Below are 22,084 nucleotides of genomic sequence, written 5' to 3' on the forward strand. Positions count from 1 at the left end.
TCCATCTATCCATATTGGAACTAAGGGGTACAGGGATAGGACATTCCATCTATCCATATTGGAACTAAGGGGTACAGGACATTCCATCTAATTTTCACTGGTACCCATAGTTTTATAAATACGCTATTGTATATGTTTACTTAAAAAGTTTGGGTACCTTTTTGAATTTTAGTTGCTTCTAAAGCTAGACGTTTCCAAAGTTATAAAATATTAACTCAACTATAAAGAAAGGGTAATTTTGTTTATCGTTATTTATGATCTACTTCAATTTATTGTCCATTGTTTTTTAACTGGAAAATGATTAAAAACTTTTGATACTTTAATCAAATATTGATTGGTTAGTACAAAAAGAAATTGCCCAAACGTTACCAATAGTTATTTTGATCATCAAAAGGGTTAATTTTAATCTTTTGGGACGTACACCAATTTATTGTCTATTCTTTACTTCTTAAGGTCCTTTTGCCTTTGGTAGCTGACCTTATTATATTAATAATCAGCTTTATTATTTGGAAAAGTTCGCAAATCCTATAAGTTTTGAAAAGGGGTCTTGGGGAGTGTTAACCCCCCAGGATATTTACTTGCGAGGGGAGGGTAAATGTATAGAAGAACTGAGCAATGAGCATAAAGAGGTGAAATTCGAGTAGAGTGTTCATTTAAATCAGGCAGTCAAATGTTCAAAGTTAAGATAGCAATTTCATGTCTATCTATCTTTTAAACTCAATATCTACCTTTCTCTTTCTATTTATTCATTGTTTCATCTTCTTTCTCCCTCTTTTTCTTTTTCTCTATGTCTATCTCTCTCTCTCTCTCTCTCTTTCTCTCTCTCTCTCTCTCTCTCTCTCTCTCTCTCTCTCTCTCTCTCTCTCTCTCTCTCTCTCTCTCTCTCTCTCTCTCTCTCTCTCTTTCTCTCTCTCTATTTGTTTGAAGAATTGGTAGGATTATTGATTTAGTTGAAACACAGAAAAGTTGAAAGGACAAACTTGGATTATAGAGAGGCTGCGCTATTATATAATTTGTTGCAATGCTGGCACACTGAATGTAAAAGTGGTGATTCTTGGCATAAATCAACGTACAGCACGATCCTGCGATATACTGGGTGTTCAGACACTTTTGCAAAAATTACCTTATTATCAAATCACCAGAACAGCAAACTATAACTGCAGCAAAAACTTCTCTTTTATCCAGTTTGATTAACATACCATCTTATGTTTTGCTAAATTGAAATTTTGCGAATTTAAAACTTTTTTGCAGATTTCCAATTTGCGGAAAAGATGACACACCCCTGAGGTATATTAGAAATCAGGGATATCACAATGGAGGATAAATAAATCTTCTCCCTAATATTATTTAGCGTTAAAAAAATTTATGATTATTAAGTAAAGCGGTAAAGAATGGGTTATAGATCAATTTTAAACAAGGGTGATAACATCCTAGCAGAGGAGCGAAAAAACTGCATTGGATGACAAAAGGCAAAAAAAGCTGATGTTTAGTGGTCATGATAAAAAAATTTCAAAAATAACGAAAACTTAAAATGATTTTTGATAAATGACTTTTGTATATTGAACAGGAACTGAGAAATTCTTATTTGTTTCTATCCTACGCACGAATGGAAATTTCAAATTATAGGACAGCTTAATTATTAAAAATTATAACATTTGTCAGTTTTTTACTATTTATTAAAAATCCACACTTTCAACCTATCAAAATTTAACAATAATATTGCCTAAAAGACAAACACAAATTATAGAGTAGCTTTGCTACTATTACCAACGAGAATTTGATCTTTTTTCGTGACGCCGTAACAGTAAAAAAGTTTAAGTCAATCATTTGAAAAAAGATTTCAAACATTTTTAAGTGGTTAACTTATCTTTGCCAAAAAGAAATATCTTTTCGAATGATATGATTTTTTTTGGCAATTTCCTTGAAACTAAAAATGAACCATGAGAAACATATTCAGTGAAAAATGGATATAGAATGCTTGGATATAGAACAGGAGAATTTTTGTCGTTAATTTGGGTTGTTGCTAATAATGTCCTTAAATATTAATCAGAGGAGGGGATGGGGTAAGGGGGTTTCGTTATATTAGCAAGTTGAAATCTCTCACAATATACACGCATTCTCACCAGGGGCGTCCAAGCTTTTTATTTTGGGGGGGGGGGGTAATCGCCCCATTACCCCCCCCCCCTTGAACGTCTATGATTCTCACTATTAAAGAAAACAATCGCTTTGACTGTGCAGCCTTTGTCCAAAATATCTACAATAAAGTTTGTCGTTTGTTGTACTGTAATAGTTATCAACAAAGAAAATATATTGGTATTTTTGGATTTTCTAATGAAATTTTTCTTAGTTTTCTATATTAAATCGATAAAGGACTAATTTTTTATTAGGCTAACCTCTTCAGAGTAAAATAAGTTGAATAGTTGGGAGGGGAGTGTTGTCATAAGGCCCAATCAGAACTAAATGGACGATACTGAATTTTTTCGACATGAAGTTAACATTTGAAAATCATGATTGGTGTGCATTCTCTGCCACATATCATCATATCTGCATGTTGTTTTAAAATCGCAAAAAGACACAATAGTTTAAAAAAAGGTTTGAACGATTTTTTCTCCAATCAAAACTTTATCTTTTAAAATACAATAATTCTAAGCTGATTTATTAAATGAATGTTATGAAAATATAGTGTTCCTATTGGTTCAGTTAAGTGATTTTTCTAGACTTTCTATATTTATTAATTGAGATGAAATAAAGAGGATGGTGGAGAAAAAGCTGTTGTAATCAGGAATCTAAAGGGATAAGACAATGGCCGATTAATTGAAGTACATTCCCAACAATGATACACAAAATTATCCTCTCCTGTAGATTAAACTTAGTAGTTGAAACGTTTGAGCACTCAACTAGATGAAGCAACCAATCAAAATTCATTAAAAGTCCCCAAAGTTGTTAAGCCAAAGAATAAGAAAGCGGTATTATTAATCTTTGGCGACTAGTGTAATATACAGCCTAATGTCTCCTCCCGCCCTGTGTTGTAAAAATATGCGGTCCTGATGATTTGAAAATATAACATATGTGTAGAAGTTATCACACACCAAACCTATTGAGTTCTTTAAATTATGATCAGTAAAAGGAACTTATTATTCGTTCACTTAACAAACTAAACAAATTTAGTATGCATGTATTGTAAATAAATCACTGAATATGACATCTTTGTCAAATAGTTCATTAAATTTAAGTAATATTAATGTCACACATTTTAAAATCTGTCAATAAATAAGAAAACTTTGTCAATTTTATAATAGACGGTTAAAATAACGTACAGGTGGACCAGAGTTCCGACTTTCTTCAGTAAAAATGATTACCATTGAGACAAAATGTTCTACCTATATGAAAATAGTTAATTCTAAATGAAACTGTAGTATACTAGTTCTCAATTTTAAGCATTAAAGAAAAAACATGAAAATCATACATTTCTAAATGTTAGGGGAAAAAAGGATAATTAAGATCATAGATTGCGCACCAATAACAAGCTTACAACTATTTGGCTGAAAAATGCTCATACAGTAATGATGCTATTGGCTGTGCCCCTAGCATTTAATCTGTCTTTAATAACAGAAAAATTGCCTAAAACCATCAAAAGACTTAAATATGTAAAAGAAAAATTTTGCGCAAAATCATCCTAAGACCTACGTGTAGCTTCCCTAAAATTGAGAACTTAATCAGTTCAGTATCTATACAAATCTTAAGCTACAGATAAACCCTTATACTTTATAGAAGAGGATAAAAAATATTACAAAAAATAAGAACTAAAAAATAAGGAGGGTGAAAGCTTTATTTCACCTAAAAAATTGGGAAAGCTTTAAAGTAGCAAAGCCCCTCCACATCTAGAAGCTAACCTATTTAATAAATATGGGCATAATCGCGCTTGTTAAAAAAAATAACAAGGTCTAATTTTTCTTTCATGACTAAAGTCAATTCTAAACATATCCAATAGATACAGGGAAAAGGGATAGTTAAATGGAATAAAAAATGTGTGTCTGTCTGTTTGTCAGTCTGTTTGTCTGTCTGTTTTTGTGTCTGTTTGTCTATCTGTTTGTCTGTCTGATTTCTGTCTGTTTATCTGTCTGTTTGTCTGTTTGTTTGTTTGTTTGTTTGTTTGTTTGTTTGTTTGTTTGTCTGTATGTCTGTCTGTCTGTTTTTCTGTTTGTCTGTTTGTCTGTTTGTCTGTCTGTCTGTCTGTCTGTTGTCTGTCTTTCTGTTTGTCAGTCTGTTTGTCTATTTGTTTGTCTGTTTGTCTGTCTGTCTATCTGTCTGTCTGTCTGTCTGTCTGTCTGTCTGTCTTTCTGTCTTTCTGTCTTTCTGTCTGTCTGTCTGTCTGTTTGTCTGTTTGTCTGTCTTTTTGTCTGTCTATTGTCTGTCTTTCACTTTGTCAGTCTGTTTGTCAGTCTGTTTGTCTGTTTGTTTGTCTGTCTGTTTGTCTGTTAGTTTGTTTTTCTGTCTTTCTATTTGTGCTTTTGTTTGTCTATCTGTTTTTTGTCTGTTTGTTGGTTGGACTGTCTATTTGTCTTTCTTTGGTTTGTCTGTCTGTCTACTTGTTTGTCTGTCTATATTTTTTTATGTCTGTTTGTTCATCTGTATGTTTGTCTGTCTGTTTGTCTGTCTATTTGTCTTTATATTTGTCTGTCTGTTTATCGCCTATTCGACTATCTGTATATTGGTAAGTTATTTGTTTGTTTGTATATCTGTTTATCTATATTTTTTTTTATTATGTTTAAATTAGTCTCTTTATCATACCAAAAAGACCTTGCATTTTCAATTTCATTACACATCCATTTATCCCTGTAGTCAAAACAATATATTGATGAAAAGATAGGAATTCGCCAGGGACAGATATTCAATAATTCCTTTAAGTTTTCTGCCTGTCAAAAAGTTGATAATTCAGACAAAGTGTATTGTTTATTTAAATGTCAACGATATTATGTAGTAATTAAACTGTTTTTAAAGCATGTTCCCTAATAAATTTGCTTAAAATCTTGGATACTTCTACAAATATCTTGGGTACAAAATCTTAAATAGATGGCACAAACTAATTATGTCCAAACATTTTCATCAATAATTTTAATCTACTGCAGGGGTAATTTTGTTTTTCGTAATTGGATGTATACATGAATTTATCTTATTGTCTTATTCCTTAGGATATCTGGTCAAATAACGCTGTTTTAATAATGACATTATATTATGTCAAAAGTCAAAGAAATTATCTATATAGATTAAAACTACTAAATAACTATCTATGTCCTTGAGAATTAATAGTTAAAACCCAAAACAGAAACATAATTAACTTAAAATGAAACTAGGTCATTTTCAATTTTTAGTAGCGAAGCCACTTTTAAACTCTTAACGTCTGTCTGTCCGTCATAGTCTGTCTTGTTGGGAATTCATACTTCAGTCACCAATTAAATCCTGATTTAGTCACGTTTTATTTGCAAATAATGTTTTCTATTATTTTGTATTTTGTTCTTTACTTTTGTGTCATTTTTTGATATTCTAAAGTATGTATTATATATCAAAAATAATCTTGTAAATGACTGGATCGCTCATTTTTTACAATTCTAGGTTTTGTTTGACCCATGAAAGGTTTAAGGCTATTTTCTTTAAGGAATAAAAACCCGAATGAAAAAATAAAAAGGACGTGTATACCATTACCTAATTATGAAAGTTAACGCTTCCCTTTACAGATTAAAATTATTGGTTGAAAAGTTAAAAAACCGCAAGATTAAACCAACTAATCTAGAATTAATAAAAGTACCCGAAGTTTTTAAGCAAACTAATAATAAAACTTTGGGTACTAGTTTAATTTACAGTCCCTGCTGCCTCGCTGTTGAAACTAATTAATGTATTGAATATTTCAGGTGGTGTTCCAATGAGTTCCAGTATGAGTCCTTGGGACCCGACCAATGATTCAGGTGAGAAAATGTCTTTTAGTGACTGTCGGACAGATGGACGGACGGACATATTATAAAGTAGATTCAATAAAATTCAGTAAAGGATTCCACAAAGTGCCTTGTCGAGCAAAGAACAACACTCCTTAGTTTAAACTAAATTGAAAATATTGGGGTGATTTGTTTTTCGTGTGTTTGTTTAGGTTAGGTTATATTGGGTACTGGGTAGCCTCACAGGGTTAGGGCATCGCTGGTATATAACACGCAGGATTAGGGGCTCTGTAGGGTGTTAAACACACACAAAGAAAAAATTGCCAACATTTTTTTTCCAATTTATTTTTAAAATAACAGGGTTTGGGGCTCACTAGGTATTTTGAGGGAAAGTACTGGATCCTTTGATTACACTGTTGTTATCTCAAAGGTTTTACTGTGCATGGTTTGGCCTGTTTTAATGCCAAGGTATTCCCAATACTATATCTTTTCATACATATAGTGCATCTGACATATTAGATGAAAGTATCATTTGTATATTAATTGTCTATATTTATATGTTGTATGATTTCTTATCCTTACATCTAGCTATATATGGGGCAAAATAAAAATTAAAAATCTGCCCAGGAGGTGTGACTGTAAAGTAGTAAAGATTTTCAATATTTTGGTAGGACCAGGACCATTAGGTATGTACCCTGAAGAGTAGAGCCCAATCGGTTCACCGGTTACCGAGATCTTAAGCTTCAGATAGATGGACAGACAGACAGACATCGTTTTACTTTCACTGAAATTTTGTTTCTAGCACCTGCGGGGAACACTATTTCTACGGAACTCTACAAAACAATTACTCAACCAAATAAAACATTTGATCTGAACTTGGTTCCAAATTGGTTAAAGTGGAAAAAATGCTACTTTTTTATCAAATTGCTGTATTATACAAAGACTCTCTTCCCCCACTCTCACTAGGCCAGGAATCCATCAAATACGCAAAAGAACCTAATTTATCCTACATTTTAAATACACATATAAACAATGCTTTTAAATATAGATAATAAACTCATTTTATCTAAAATTTGTTTAACTTAATCTTACTGTCATTGGTCTCTATTGTCCTTGTTTATTTAGATATTTGTAGTTGCTGCGCTACTTATTTAAAAAGTTGTCCGAGTTCAGAGGTGGATTCTTAAAAATCTACAAAAAATAAACAAAATCATAGAAGGGTTATGAACATAAGATTTTATTTAATTTTTGTAGATTTGTTATGTGATTTTGGAGGATTTTTCACGAAAACAATTTTGCCCCACTAAGTGATTAGTGGGGCAAATTTTTTTAAAGAATCCACCTCAGTTGTTTTAGCTTCGCCACTTATGGATACAATTGTGCTAAAACTGAAAAAAAAATGCTGGAATTCTAAAACACCCCCCTACTCTCACTATCTACTTCTACTAATCACTTTTGTTAATTGCTAATTTAGGCCCCCCGATGCCTCTACTATATTTGTTAATCACTTTGGGGGGGAAAGCGTAACCTCTCCCTCCCCTCCCCCCCCACTCTGAACTCTCTCATAGTTTCTTTCTTCGAAGATGGTAGGGGGGGGGGGGGTTGGATGTTAAGGAGAATGATTTTTTTAGAACTTTTAAAGTCACCCCCCCCCCCCTCCGTGATAATTCGTTTAGGGACCATTTTCCTACTTTTATTTTCATCAATGGAAAAAGTAATTTCATTTTATTTTTTTTATGATAAATGTATTTTTAATGATTATTATAATTAAGGTTAGGTTAAGTAAGGTAAGTTTGGTTTTGCGGGGATAAAGCTCCTCGAAAAGGTTTATAACACCTTTTTAAAGTTGTAATAACGGCTTTTGAGTTTAAAGTTTAATCTTTTCTTAGGGTTATAAAAAGATGGCCAAAAATAAGGTGAAGGGAAATTATTAAGGATATAATAAATTATGATTTTCCATAATTTTAAGGATTTTTAGTAGCAAAACATCTCCATAAGTTCAACTTTTGGTCCGTATGTTAGTAAGGCAAGCCAAATGGATAATATTTTGATATTTCCTTTTTAAAATGTAAATTCTTATATTCCAGGTCATAAGTGGCAAAAACAAACTCAATCTAAACATGCATAGCCATTTACGAGATCTTTTTTCCTATATTATTAATTATATCCTTAATATTCGGTACTAATAAAAACTATTGTCCTTGTTTTTAGACAGATCTATGAAAGATTTTCTATTATGCAATTCTTTATAATAAAAGAACATTCCATTTCTTTCTTTTTTTATTGAAAAAAAAAAAAAAAATTTCACAAAAGTTTCTAAATTAGTTTAGTCGCAAAAGTACTAAACATAAACGTATTTTATATAAAAGTAACATGATATCTATACATCTGTCTGTCTGTCTAACAAAAGGTCTCGCTAATCAATAAACCGATATTATTCTTCTTTATAGTGTAGCTTCTCATAGATCCTAAGAAGGTTTTATCTAATTGAAGTATCTCTAACCTGCTGCAAGAAATCATCTCAAAAATAAAATTACTCACATCCCTATCTACTTTTTAGAAACCTTTAGCCTCTAGTATGAAAAAATAATAAAAATATAACCAAAAAAAAGTTCATTTGAAGCATCCTTTTAATTTATCTAATTTATTATACATCAAATCCTACATCCAAAGTCCTTTTAAGGCAAATAAATTAGTAGATGGGGAAATATCCTGGCCACTGATAAGGATAATAAGAATTTTTTTGAAAGGAGGAAATTCCAGGGATCTTAAGTGTTAAGACATTGGCCGATAAATTGATGTCTTCCCCAATAATGATACACAAAATTAACTCTTCTGCAGATTACAATTAGTGGTTGAAAATATAAAAGTCCCCAAAGTTGTTAAGTCAACGAATAGGAAACGTTATTATTAACTTTGGGGACTAGTGTAATAAACAGTCCAATGTTCCCTCCCTCCCTGACAAAATTACAACAATTTATTGGTTTATATCGACTAAATGGAAATAATTAGAAATGTTTAAGGCTGACATATAATCTCCCCCAAGTTTTTTTCCAACCTTTCTGAACCTAAAAAAAAATGTAAAAGAGAATCATATTGGTTCAGTGGTAAGCGAGATCTTTCGGGGTAAACAGACTGACATCCTGTTACTTTTTGATAAAAACTACTAATTTAAATTATATGATATACAACTATATACTTAATAATCACACTTAAAGGGCGAATATAGGTTTGATATAATATGAGCTTATTTCAAAGGTGCCATTATATAGATTATAAATAACTTAAAGATATATTGACATATCTAATTGTATAAGTCTGTTTATAGCTTAAAACCTTTCTAACTCAAGATAATATTATGTAATAAGTGTGGTTCCCTAAGAACTCAATTACCCTAGCATCACACAAGGCTTCGTAGCAAGGTTGAATTAAAAAGCTTTCGTTAAAGGATAGTCGTAATAACGTGGAAACCAATTAATCAGGGGTAAATATACCCATCTTCTACCTTAATACAAATTATATAAAGTAAAATATTTAAAAGTTTAAAAAAACATCAAATAATGTAAAAAGTAAAAAAAAATAATTGATAAAATTTTCTTGGAGGAAGAATGATTTCAAATCCCTGTTTTTTTAAGGTTCGTGTGTGTGTGTGTTAAAATTGCGTACATCAGGGTTTTTATATTTTCCAGAATCAACCAATGATCTTTGTACAGAAAATAAACTTTAAGACGTATTATTTACCCTAGTCAAAACTTTTACGCAAATTATTTCTTCGCTTTTTAAAAATTGAATTAAAGAGTATATAATCTAAAATAATAAACATTTAAATTATCATTTAAGATGCGTGCCATTGTAATAGTCAATCAAACTTAAGCAAAATAGTCAAAAAAAAGTTTTGTAAAGGGCTAAAATAAACCGTTTGTCGTCAATCTCATTTATCATATGTTCAATTGAAACAGAAAATTGCAAAATCTACTTAAGGATTTTTTAGAATTTTTAAATTTGGCATAGATATTCTAAAAGTATGAAATGGCACCTTTCATACAAGCTCATATCATATCGAACCTATATTCGCCCTTTAAAGCAGTTTTTTTCAATAAAATGAAGAAAAAATACATTAAGTATCAATAGTGATCATTAGAAGTATAGTTTTTCTCAGGGTGTAATATCCCTGTGTGCATATTCTTTACCAACTATTTGTTTTATATCATTCCTTGACCTTTCCCTGCTTGATAGAGGTTGAGTAAGAATCACTTTCGCTAGTTATCTGAAGGTTGTTATTCTCCTAGATGATAGAAATTTCAGATTTTTTCAATATCAGGAGTCAGAAAATGTTGACATACAATGTCAATGTGAGTTTATTGGCTGATATTTCAGATAGACTTGGTGTTTTTACTCAGACCTAACTTTAACCTCAGCCCCTTAATATTCGATAATAAAAAATAAAAATATATCCTTATACTAAAGTAACAGGATTTTTGTTTGTCTGTGTGTCTGTGTGTTTGTAGCGAAGGATCCCGCTAACCGCTGATCCGATCGGGTTCTCCTTTACAGGGTAGCTTCTCATAGGTCCCGGGAAGATTTATAGCTATTTTCTTGGGGGGTGGGACCCCCCCCCCCCCAACCCCCCACCCCCCAAAAAATTAAAAATATAAAGTAGTTAGTTGTAAGTGTGTGTGTATCCGCCAATATATTGCAAACGGCTGTACCGATTGTTATAGTTAAATGGCCTAATACTCTAAAATATAGTTTTAAAATTTCTTCAAAATTCATGAAAAAAAAATGAAGAAAAAATCGCTAAAAAATGCAAGTATAAAAAATGAGTAAAACACCTACATTGCATTGCATGGCGAGATATTTGCATTCTTGAATCTTAACGATGAAATAATTTTAAAAAATATTCTTACATCAAGAAGGCACAATGAAAGTCCTTCTGTCTAATTGTACCAAAAGATCTCTTAAACTGCTTGACCAATAAGGTTTTGCTTTAAAAAGAATCTTCATATTTATAGAAGTATTTTTTTATTTCCCCCAGAGGCCTCTGGGGGGGCGCAGCTGTTATGCTCTATATTTCGTGTTGTGGGTTCGAGTCCTGGCCCATATAAAAAGAACCATAAAAAGGTTTATGTCAAATGAGTAACATTGATACAATTTACCAATATACAGTCGCAACTCAATACCTTGCTTATTTAGTTCTCCCAGACAAAGGTTGTGTAGTAAAAGGATTGGTTGTAAGCAATATGAGGGATAATGATTTAATTGCAGACAAAAATTATTTTAGATACTTAAGATTAACATTTTTTTAATATTGCACAAGCTATATGAAAATATTACTGTATTACAGTGTACTGTTTTTCTATTAACCCCTCCCTGTCTTTACTTTTGCAAAAGTGGGTATAATTTTAAACGCTAAATAACTAGACAAGGTTTTATATTTCGGGTTGGTGAATTCCCCCATCCCCCCCTCCACTAAATAACTAGACAAGGTTCTTCATTTCGGGTTGGCGAATTCCCCCCTCCCCCCTCCCCTACATAACTAGACAGACAAGGTTCTTCATTTCGGTTGGTTTATTCCCCCTCCCCCACCCCCCAACCCCCTAAATAATTATTAGGAACAAAATTCTTTTTAAGTATTCTCAATATTTTTAATCGTAAAATCTTAATTTTGTAAACTGAATGGAATTAAATAGATAAATATTTAATAGTATTCATATATGAAAGCAAATTTTCATGACATTTACATCGACTATATGACCAACATTATGCATTGAAATTATGCATTGATGAAACTAGAACCATGTGGACATAGCTTACATATTATAGACATTGACTACGGCCTAGGGTTTGTATGGAGCCCTTACTCACCAACCCTGATAGATATCTCTGCGGGGAGCAATACAGTAAATCTTAAACCTTTAAAACAACGTAAGAGAAATTTTTACAGCACACGCACGTTGGATAGAACAACAATTACGGTAGAGTCACTGAACCCTTACGAGCCTCCTATCCATGTAAATCGATTTTGCTAGGTATTGTTATTTTAACATAGAAAATAAGAAGATTTATAACGAAATGTATATATGGCATTCAACAAAAGTTGTCATTGCTGAAATAGTTTTTATGTAATATTAAGTATAAGGTTATTTTTAGTTCATTTGGCTTTAAGCTATTAATATAAATATATTCCGGCAATGTTTTTGGCTATTTTATTTCTAAAACAAAATCTAGGTTTCATGCTATTTTACCCTGAAATTAAGTGCCCCTAGATTCTAGAGTCGAAGATACTAATATCTGAAAAAAAGAGTTATGAATGTCTTGGCCCCAAAACAGCAAAACCAAATTACAATTAGCATTTGAATAAAAAAGTCTTGAAGTCAAAGGATTGGTTGTCTGCGAGATACATGTGTTTTTACTGTTTTATCCGATTAGCCCTTTACATCCGATTTCACCATTCTAATTATTTAGCTACTAGCATATAAATACATACATATATGTATAGTAAAATATTATAGGTTTATAACAATGTATGTTTTAGCATGGTTCCATTTAAGCCCAAAATTGAAGCGCGCTAGCTAATCTATAATACATAGTAGAACGATGTCTGTCCGTCTGTCTGTCTGTCCGTCTGTCTGTCCGTCTGTCTGTCCGTCTGAAGCTTAAGATCACAGTAACCGCTAAACCGATTGGGCTCTACTTTTCAGGGACTATACCTACTGGTCCTGTGATGGTTTTAAGCTATTGCAGAAGATTTCCTTGGTCCTTTATTTTTTATTTTTTTTTGCAGGAGATTTCCTTGGTCCTTTTACGAATTTCACCTTAATTTTTTTGATCACCTCTTGGGGCAAAGCCCCTAGAGGCTAGAGGCGAAGCCGATAGTATTTAAAAAAGGAAAAGTTTATAAAATGCCTTGTTTCCTGATAAGGTGTAAATCATTGTTATGCAATATGCAGAGTAAAAATAGAAAAAAAAGGTTTTGCAATCAATGGGTTACATTTTATTAAATTTAGACTTAAAGAAATATTTTTCTGTATATAAACTAATGTTGTTGTAAATGTCATCAAAAATCTCTCAAACGGCTTACACCAGAGATGTAAGAAGCTCAGCTTTGATCTTTGGCAGGTTTTAGTCCATTTCCAAATTAGTATTTTAACTTTAAAAATATGATTTTTGGGTGAGGCTAACGCACTGATATGTATATAAGACTTAACCCACCCCACTCTCTTCATACATCCATACCCAAGTCATAATAATTCTCTTTCTTTTCAAGGTCACGACTCTCTGCCAAGCCTGGAGTCCTCCCCGCGCCTGTCCGCCACCCCCCAGCCCTCCAGCAGCCCGCTCCCCTCCCCCTCGCCGCCGCCCCCACCTCCCCCGGGGGGAGAGGAGACGACAAAGCTGCACCACAACACCTCCTCCTCTGCCTCCTCAAATGGTTTGAGAGGCCCGCACCACCCCCATTCCATGGCAGACCCCATATACGCCACGGTAAATCAAAGGTGAGCGCCTTTTTTTATTGGTTGTACGTGCGCAGCCTCTCTATAATTTACGCGGCATGTCTGTTCGTCTGCTTATATATCTTTTTGAATAGAAGCTGCTCTATGATTAAATTTTGCTATCGTTCTAATTGTCATCACATTTTATGGACTTTTTGTTTAATTCTTGACTTTATCAAACTTGATATATGTGGTTTCGTTGCCCCTAGCCCCTAGGGGAGGGTGGGGGAGGTCAAGAAAATAGCCTAGATCCACCCCAAGATATTTACAAAGCTTCTCTGAAAAGTACAAATAAATTAGAGTAGCATTTTCCGAGATCTTTAGCTTCTTACAAAACATTGTAAGATATAGTTTCTGAAATTATTTGTAGCTCATTATTGAAACTCCTAGGTGTATAAAAGGCAACCTAAGCGAATTATCAGAGCTGCGTTGTTTATGGATGTTGAGATCCTTGTTTTTGAGATTGCCATAGAGTCCAAATTCATAATTAATGATATAGGCTGTTTTTATTTCTCTCTTTCTTTGGTGTTACACGGAAAGGATGTTGGATTATGATTTAATCCCCTTCAAATTTTTAAGATTTGAAGTTTTGTTTTTGGTAGCTGTTATTTGGGGGAATGAAAGTATTGTAGTCTTGTAGATTTATCTTCACGCTTTTCTTCCTTTATTCATGTATAGTTATCTAAATGGATTTATAATAACTTGGATCTTACACCAGATTTTCATGTTCTATTATAAAGTAAACTCTGTAGCGGGCTAAAATAACAGTTTCCCCCATCCCACCACCTTTACCCTACCCTCTTTCCTCCTACTGGATAAACGGCCCGACCAATAAATGCGGGGGGAAATTGCAACCTAAATTGATGACAATTTTTCTCTTGTTATATTATCCACGTGTTTCTACATCCAATGTTATCTATCTATTTATCTATTAGTCTATCTCTTTCTTTTCTTAGTCTCTCTCCCTTTATCATATTTTCCTCTTTTCTCTCTTTATATAGTTATCGCTATCTATTTTTCTTTTTCTCTCTCCCTTCCTTTGTCTATCCCTTTCCTTATCTGTCTGTCAATCTATAACACTCTCATGGGGTGTATCTATCTTTTGTTTTTCTCTCCATGTATGTATGTTTGTTTTTCTGTATTTTATGAAACCACTTTATGTCCATCTTTCTATTTACAGATTTGGCTTTTTATCGATCTGTCTGTCTATCTTTTGCCAGGACTCATGTCTATTTGTCTGTCTAAATTTATAACTATCAATGTATATGTCATTGTCTGTCTTTATGTCTGTCTGTATTTCTGTCTGTATGTCTGTATGTCTGTATGTATGTCTGAATGTCTGTCTGTATGTCTGTCTGTATGTCTGTCTGTATGTCTGTCTGTATGTCTGTCTGTATGTCTGTCTGTATGTCTGTCTGTATGTCTGTCTGTATGTCTGTCTGTATATCTGTCTGTATATTTGTCTGTATGTCTGTCTATATCTCTTAAGACTTTATGTATAATGTATATTTATAAATCCCCTATATCTTCTTATCTATCTATCTTTTATCATATCTGCTTTGTTTTCTTACTCTTTTTATATATCTCTACTATCTATCTATTCATCAATCTATCTATCTATATCTCCTCCTTTGTTATTAAGCGTAAAGTATTTAGGGTCATACCATAGCCAATGTAGCATAAAGAGCCCTTTTTTTTGAAGCGCAGCCACTCTATAATTATGATGTCTTCGTCTGTCGTCCTACCTCTTACTGTCTCCTGCGCAGTATCTCATTCCTTTGCTTGCAACTATTATTAAAGAGTGTACAATCGGGAATCTTAAGGAATAAGACAATACCCTAAATTATTATCTAATGGTGGAAAAGTTTATACAATTCTGGTTTGTAAACAAATCAAAATTTCACCAAAATTTAAAGTACCCAAAAATTTGTTAAGCCAACTATGAAAGATTCAGTTTATAAAACTTTTGGGATTAGTTAAATTTAATATCCATAGGACTATATTCTTCTATTTTTTATCTAATTTAATAATTATACTTAAGGGGAAAATACTTCCATTGTTCTATCTCTGCCTATTCTACTTTCTTTCTAAGGCCATTTCAAAATAGTATTCGTTCTACTTAAAATAGACCCTTTTTATCCCAACAAATAAAGGGTAAGAAATTTATATGCACGCGCCTACAATGAAACTGGACAAAGTGTCTCAAAAATCAGCCATGTGACGTCATAAGAATGAGGAAATGAGAGGAGAAGTAAGAAAGAAAACACCTAAAAAAGATATGTATAATCCCACATTTTTATGACGTCACATGGCTGATATTTGAGACACTTTGTCCTGTATAATACACTTTTATGGTAACTGGGTTCTATAGAAAAACACACATTTTTTAAAGGCAGCGAGGGGGGGGGGCAATTTTTGCCATATCATAAAGTTGTAGAAATTGATCAATTTTAAAGGGCGGTAGTCGAGTTAAGAACTAAACCTAGAAACAGTTTCGCTATTTTTGCGGTTTCCAAAAATGTTAGATCCTTAGAATCTCAATGCAATCACAGTATTAATGTGCCTAAAATTCTAATGTGATTATAATGGCAAAAAATGGACTAAAACCCGCATCTTTTTGATGTATTGTTATTGTAAATTTTGGCACAGACTTTGCAAAGGAGGGAGGGGGGAGTAGCAAAAATTGTAATGGGTTTCTTTTTATTGGTTCAGCTACTCGTTAACTATAGTTTGTCCGTACGTTTGGTTGTCTGACTGAATATATTTAAAAGATGACAGCAAATTCCCGACTGTCCTTAAAACATTATGACATTTTTAGTGAATGTTTGACAATAACTCTTAAGATTTTTAATAGCGAAGCTTATCTATGATTCAATATATCCGTCTTTACGTCTATAAGAAACGGAATAGGGGAAACATAAATTTCTTTACTACTAATCAAATTAGACAGCTAAAATTTTTTGTGAATATTCTCTGTATCAATTAGCATCAAATGGCAGTAATCATAAATGTCATATTCTGTGATTTATTAATATTGTGTAATTTCAGTGTAAAATCGCATATGGAGAGTAAGAATGACTACAATATGAACATGTTAATACAGAACAACAACCAGAACAACTATAACAACCACCACTACAGTAACAACCCCAACAACCGTAGCAACACTGACAGGTAAGCGAGTTGTGCCCTGTTAAACTTTGGTGACTGTGTTGAAATGCACTGTAAGTGGCGTGCACTGCAAGGTGGTTGTGAAGTCTTAAGGAGGTGTAATAAAATCTGATAGTCCTCCTATACATTTTTTTTCTGCACGCAACTGGTTGAAGGATTTTTCAAAATCCTTCCCCCCGCCCCCTCCACTCTAACTAAATCGCAATAGAAATGAATAAGTTTCATAACTACTTGCCCTCTTTAGAGAAATGCTTCGCTTCTAAATTATACCATAATTTATTAACAGTAATAAAAAGTGCGGTTTTTCATATTAGAGCAAAGGGAATATAAATGTAAATAAATGTTTTTATATCAATAGTTTTAAAATATAAATCAAATGTAAAAGGATATTAACGTTCAAAATTAGCTAACCTAAAAATAAATGTATCTTATCCTTATACTAAAATAACAGGATGTTTGTGTGTCTGTGTGTTTGTTTGTACCGAAGGATCTCGCTAACTGCTGAACCGATCGGGTTCTCCTTAACAGGGTAGCTCCTCATAGGTCCCGGGAAGGTTTATAACTATTTTCTTGGGGGGTGGGACACCCCCAACCCCCCCCCCCAAAAAAAAAGGAAAATCCCCTCCCCCGAATTTAAAAAAAAAAATTTTTAACTAAAATTAAAAATTAGGGGGGGGGATTTTTTTTTCGAATCCCCCCTCCGCAGGTGCCCCTAGAGGCCTCTAGGGGCGTAGCCGCTAGTGATTTATAATGTGATATATATGAGGAACACACAGTATACCCATATATTTAGTTTAATAAGTTATAAAAATTATAAGTTAGTCCGTCAAAAATTTCCTAAAAAAGGGATTGTCCCCATAGTAAGGTTTGTTGACTGCCCATTAAGATCTCGCTAACAACTGAACTGAGATTTTCATAGTAAGGAAGATTTACATAGGTCCCGAAATGGTATTAGGCTATTTGATGTTTAAGATGGTTTTAGGCCATTTTTCCTTTTAATTACAGAGCCCCTAGATCGTAGAGGAGAATCCACTACTGCTATATATAAAGGATCTCTCAGACTTGTTTTCAAGAAAGCTTTGTATTAGTTCTATGCTTCTATAATTTCTTGGCTTCTTTAAATTCTTCCTTTGGAGACCAAAAACATTTAGCCTGATGTGAGCGAAAAAAATAATTTCTATAAAATATCTCTATTCTCCCCCGAATGTATATAATCATCATTAAGTAAAATTTATGATTAAAAGTCTTACAAACTTAATTTAATCTGTCCTTGAATCTTACCAAAATTTTCTTAATCATAAATTTTAAACCATTTTTCTTTTATGGGGAATTTTCTTTCTTAATAGCGTAGTTTATCTATATTTTGGCGGTTTCACTTAAATCGCTTTTGGACAACAAACAAACTTTTTGTAGAAAACATATCTTTGATGCCCATTTTAGGTTAGGTTAAGTAAAGATTAATTGGGCCCACTACAGAAACTAGAAGTTTTTTTCTCTTTAAAAAATTTAATAGAAGTGGAAGGGAGGATTCGGTGGTTCAAAGTAGGTTTGACCGAAAATACTATGCTTTTTAAAAGACTTTTTGACTGAATAACAATTTTAAGACAACATTTATTTTAATAAATTGATTAAAATCCGTTTTGAGATATCTTAAAGGACGCATGACCAATTTGACAGCAAACTACTGTAGAATATATTATTGTTTAAAGGGAATATTATGAAACCTTATTTAAAGAAAGGAAAGGGATAAAACTTCTTAAATACTAATAATAAAACAGGAGAGACTAAAATTTAAACAAATATTTGTTTGCAATAAAGTTTAAAAGGAGGAAAAATGCCCATTGAGGAATACTTAAATGCATTTAACTTTTATGGAGGTAAAAATTAATTTTGGTAATACTGCATGCTTTTATACAATGCATGCTTAAATTATTATTAATGACTCCCTGTTTTTTTCTTAAGTTTACTGAAGAAAAGTTGATTGCAAAATAAAGATTTTCTTCAAGTTCCATTTCCCTATCCCAATACTCTACCTACCTGCTTTTTCTTCTTCAATGCATACAAAACAGTCAAAATTTATACATTAGCAAAACAAGGATGTAATATTTATTAATAGCGCAGCAACTATAAGCTGTCAAAAATATTTTTATATGCCAGTAAGCTGCATGTAAAAATGTAGTAAAAATAGTAGAATTTTATACAGAAATGATAATTTTATGATATATTCAGTATACGTGGTTTTAGTATAAAAGACAGCCATAGCACAGCTACTGTAAGCGTGTTTACAATTGTAAATGCGGAGGGGGGGGGGGGGTGGGAGGTGTTGTGCTTGAAAGATAAAGCTCTCAATAATCGTTGTACTTTGTAAACAAAGCATGCAGTGTCATTTTATACTGACGAACACAGTAATAGTGTCTGACTGATTATGACGTAACAAAAAAAAATTAGCCAATGAGAGGCCGTTATTGACCAATGGTAAAATTTATAGTGGCCTCTCATTGGCTAATTTTTTTCATACGTCATAATCAGTCAGACACTATTACTGTGTTCATTTTTGCTGTTGCTTTGTAGGATAACTTTGCTGTAAGTAAAATAAAACATATTTATTTGTAAAGGGTTAGTAGATTCCCAATTCTGAAGGGTAAAAAAACATTTGTTATGAATTGATAAAAAAAACAATGCTTTTCTATTTGTAGTGTAAGTAGGTTTGTCTTTTTATACGTACTATGCTTAAATTTATAGATATCAGAATTGTCTTAGCAATTTAAATAATTCTTGAAGATTCCTGTAATTTAATGGTTTGTTCAATTATTCGCTCCTATCTTCAGAGGGTAAGGAAAAGACAGAAAAAAATAGCTCAAATCTATCTCGTGACTTAAGTGAAGCTTCCCTAAAATGGAAAACTCAATCAGTTCAGTAATAAATGAACTCTTAAGCTTAAGACAAAAAATAGTTTTATTATCATTCAAATGGCAATCAACCTTTTGATTGGACAACCCTTGTCTGAAAGTACAGTACTAGAAGATGATTAAAGTCCCTTAAGAGATTATGACGTCATAGGATAAAATAACCAATGAGAGGCCAGCATAAATTTTACCATTTGTCAAATACAGTGTATACTGGCCTTACATAAATTATTCTATCGTATGACGTCATAATCTGTTGAGGGACTTTAATCATCTTCATAGTACTAGTACTATATCCATAAAAAGTATTTACTTCAACAAAAGGGAAGTGGTCGTAACTAACATATTATGACACGAATAAATTTCAAACCGGAATACAGACCAGCTTGAGTGACCTATAGAGTAGCTATGCTTCTAAAAATCTTGGATTTTCTTTGTGATATACTGTTAGTCATCTTAGCGCAGGGATAGAGGGATACGACAATGGACGATAAATTTATCTTTCACCTAAATATAAACTCTGTTTTATTAGCTTGTAAATATTGAATTGGGGTCAGATTAATTTAATAGCCATTGTCACATCCCACCCTGTTATAGTGTGAAACTTTTTTTAGCGAAGCTACCATTAATGTATTTTTTCCTGTTTCTTTGGTGACAAATTCATAGCATCCTTGCTATTTTTTTAACAAGCGTTCATATAGTTTTCGAGATATTTTGAAACACATAACGTAGAGCTGCTATAGGCTGTATTTATAAATTATCTGTGATTTTTGATGTATTAACTACTTAATATTAAGTTACATCCAAGCTGGCTTTTACTTTGTTTTTTAAGGATTTGAACCAGTTTTTTAATATTTATTGATTTACTGAAAATACCCACAAAAATTCACAAATTTTTTGTAAAATATATTTTTAGAATTATTTAAAAACTTATATTATCCTATAACTGTTGCGTTGCTAATTATGAAAGCAATCGTCCTTGTTTTCTCATCATTACATGGATAAATTTTATTCTTAGTCATAGTATTATTTTTATCAGGAATAAAGGATGGAGAAAATATCTTGAAAAAGAATAGGTAGAACGTATGGATGTCTCTCTGCCAATCGATATTAATGTCTGTCCTTATGTCTATTTGTTTTAATACATCTGATGATTTCACTTATTGCTATATGTGGAGTACCAACCCTATATAGACGTCCAAGGGGGGGGGGGGTAAAATGGTGTTTACCCCCCCCCCAAATGAATTTTGGATTTTCAATTTTTACCCCCCCCCCCCCAAAAAAAAAATGCCTCTATGAAATAAATATTACCCCCCCCCCCAAAAAAAAAAAAAATTTATTTTCAAAATTTTACCCCCCCCCCCAAATAAAAAAGCTTGGACGCCCCTGCAACCCTAGCCCCTTTTTGAAAAAATCATTACACTGACCTCTAATCCTACGTGGAGCGGGGATCATCTAACCCTTTCCTAACCTAACCTAAAGTAAGCATAGTGTTTTTTATATTTTTTTGTGTTTTTCCATGAAAAATAAGGGAAATCACCAGCCTGACCAATTAGGTTCTTTCAAAAAGTTTGATATAGGGCCAAGTCAGGTTTTTATCTTTAAAATAAGAATGGAGTTGTGAAAAAAAAGTTTAGAAAAAGGCATTTAAGGGGTATTAAAAGGATAGTACCTACTTAATGAGGCTACTGATCTCTACTTATTTTTTTAAACAGATAACTGATCCGTCTACCCCTGTACATTTTGAGTGAAGTAAAGGCTTGGTTCTATACCGTTAAAGCTAAAAAGGACGTAAATATCCCAATTCAATAAAGAATAAAAATGTAAATGTAAGTTAGGTGTAAATCAATGGCAGATAAAATAGTTATTTAACGTCTCGTGTTATAGACAGCTTTCCGCGAATATAAAGATAAAAAATTATAAGGTTCAAACCAGTTTTATTAACGCGATAGGCCGAAGACCCGAGCTAACACAATTGGTATTGATTTTATGTTTTTGATTTAATATTGGTGGGAAAATGTCTGTAATACGATGCTATATATGATTTTTAGTATGGCTGAGAAACGGTTCTAATCCAGTGGATATTAATCGGTTTCGAAGTCATTCTGGAATGTTAATTTTCTGCGATTCTCAGATATAAACTTTTTTTTCTTTAATTCGGGGATTTTCAGCCTTATCTCATAACAGCTGTTAAAAAGTTAGTTTTTTTATCCTTTAAAAAGGTGTGTGATTTTTTTATATGTTTTAGAATATTTTTTATGTAATATTGGTACGTTTAAGATTTTAAAATTATTATTTCCTTTTTTAAAACTCTTTACTAATTTTTTTTGTGCCTTAATCAATAAAATAATAAATTGATTGTACATCCCCAATGATGAATCACAAAATTACCCCTTTTGTAGGTAACAATTAGGGGTTGAAACGTTAGGATATTTAACTTAATGAACTAACCAATCAAAATGCAACAAAAGTCCCCAACGACTAAGAAAACGTTGTGACAAATCTTAGGGGACTGGTGTAATAATTCTCACTACTTTTTTCATTTAACCAACAGACAACTAACCAAACAAAGAACAGAGAAAAG

At 32.5% G+C, this 22,084-nt stretch overlaps 1 protein-coding gene across 1 annotated transcript in view; it reads left to right on the forward strand.

Moving 5' to 3' along the window:
- The window catches only part of LOC145335296 (uncharacterized), a 175,062-nt gene that overhangs the window by 111,720 nt on the left and 41,258 nt on the right, over positions 1-22,084 (forward strand). Inside the window, exons 2-4 of the mRNA XM_080181033.1 lie at positions 5,910-5,963; positions 13,198-13,426; positions 16,472-16,597. Of these exons, the coding sequence (XP_080037159.1) occupies positions 5,921-5,963; positions 13,198-13,426; positions 16,472-16,597 (398 nt within the window). The 5' untranslated portion in view covers positions 5,910-5,920. The remainder of the gene's footprint in view (positions 1-5,909; positions 5,964-13,197; positions 13,427-16,471; positions 16,598-22,084) is intronic.

Source organism: Acartia tonsa, chromosome 13 (assembly GCF_053477335.1).
Source record: "Acartia tonsa isolate MP-2025a chromosome 13, ASM5347733v1, whole genome shotgun sequence".
NCBI lineage: Eukaryota > Metazoa > Arthropoda > Copepoda > Calanoida > Acartiidae > Acartia > Acartia tonsa.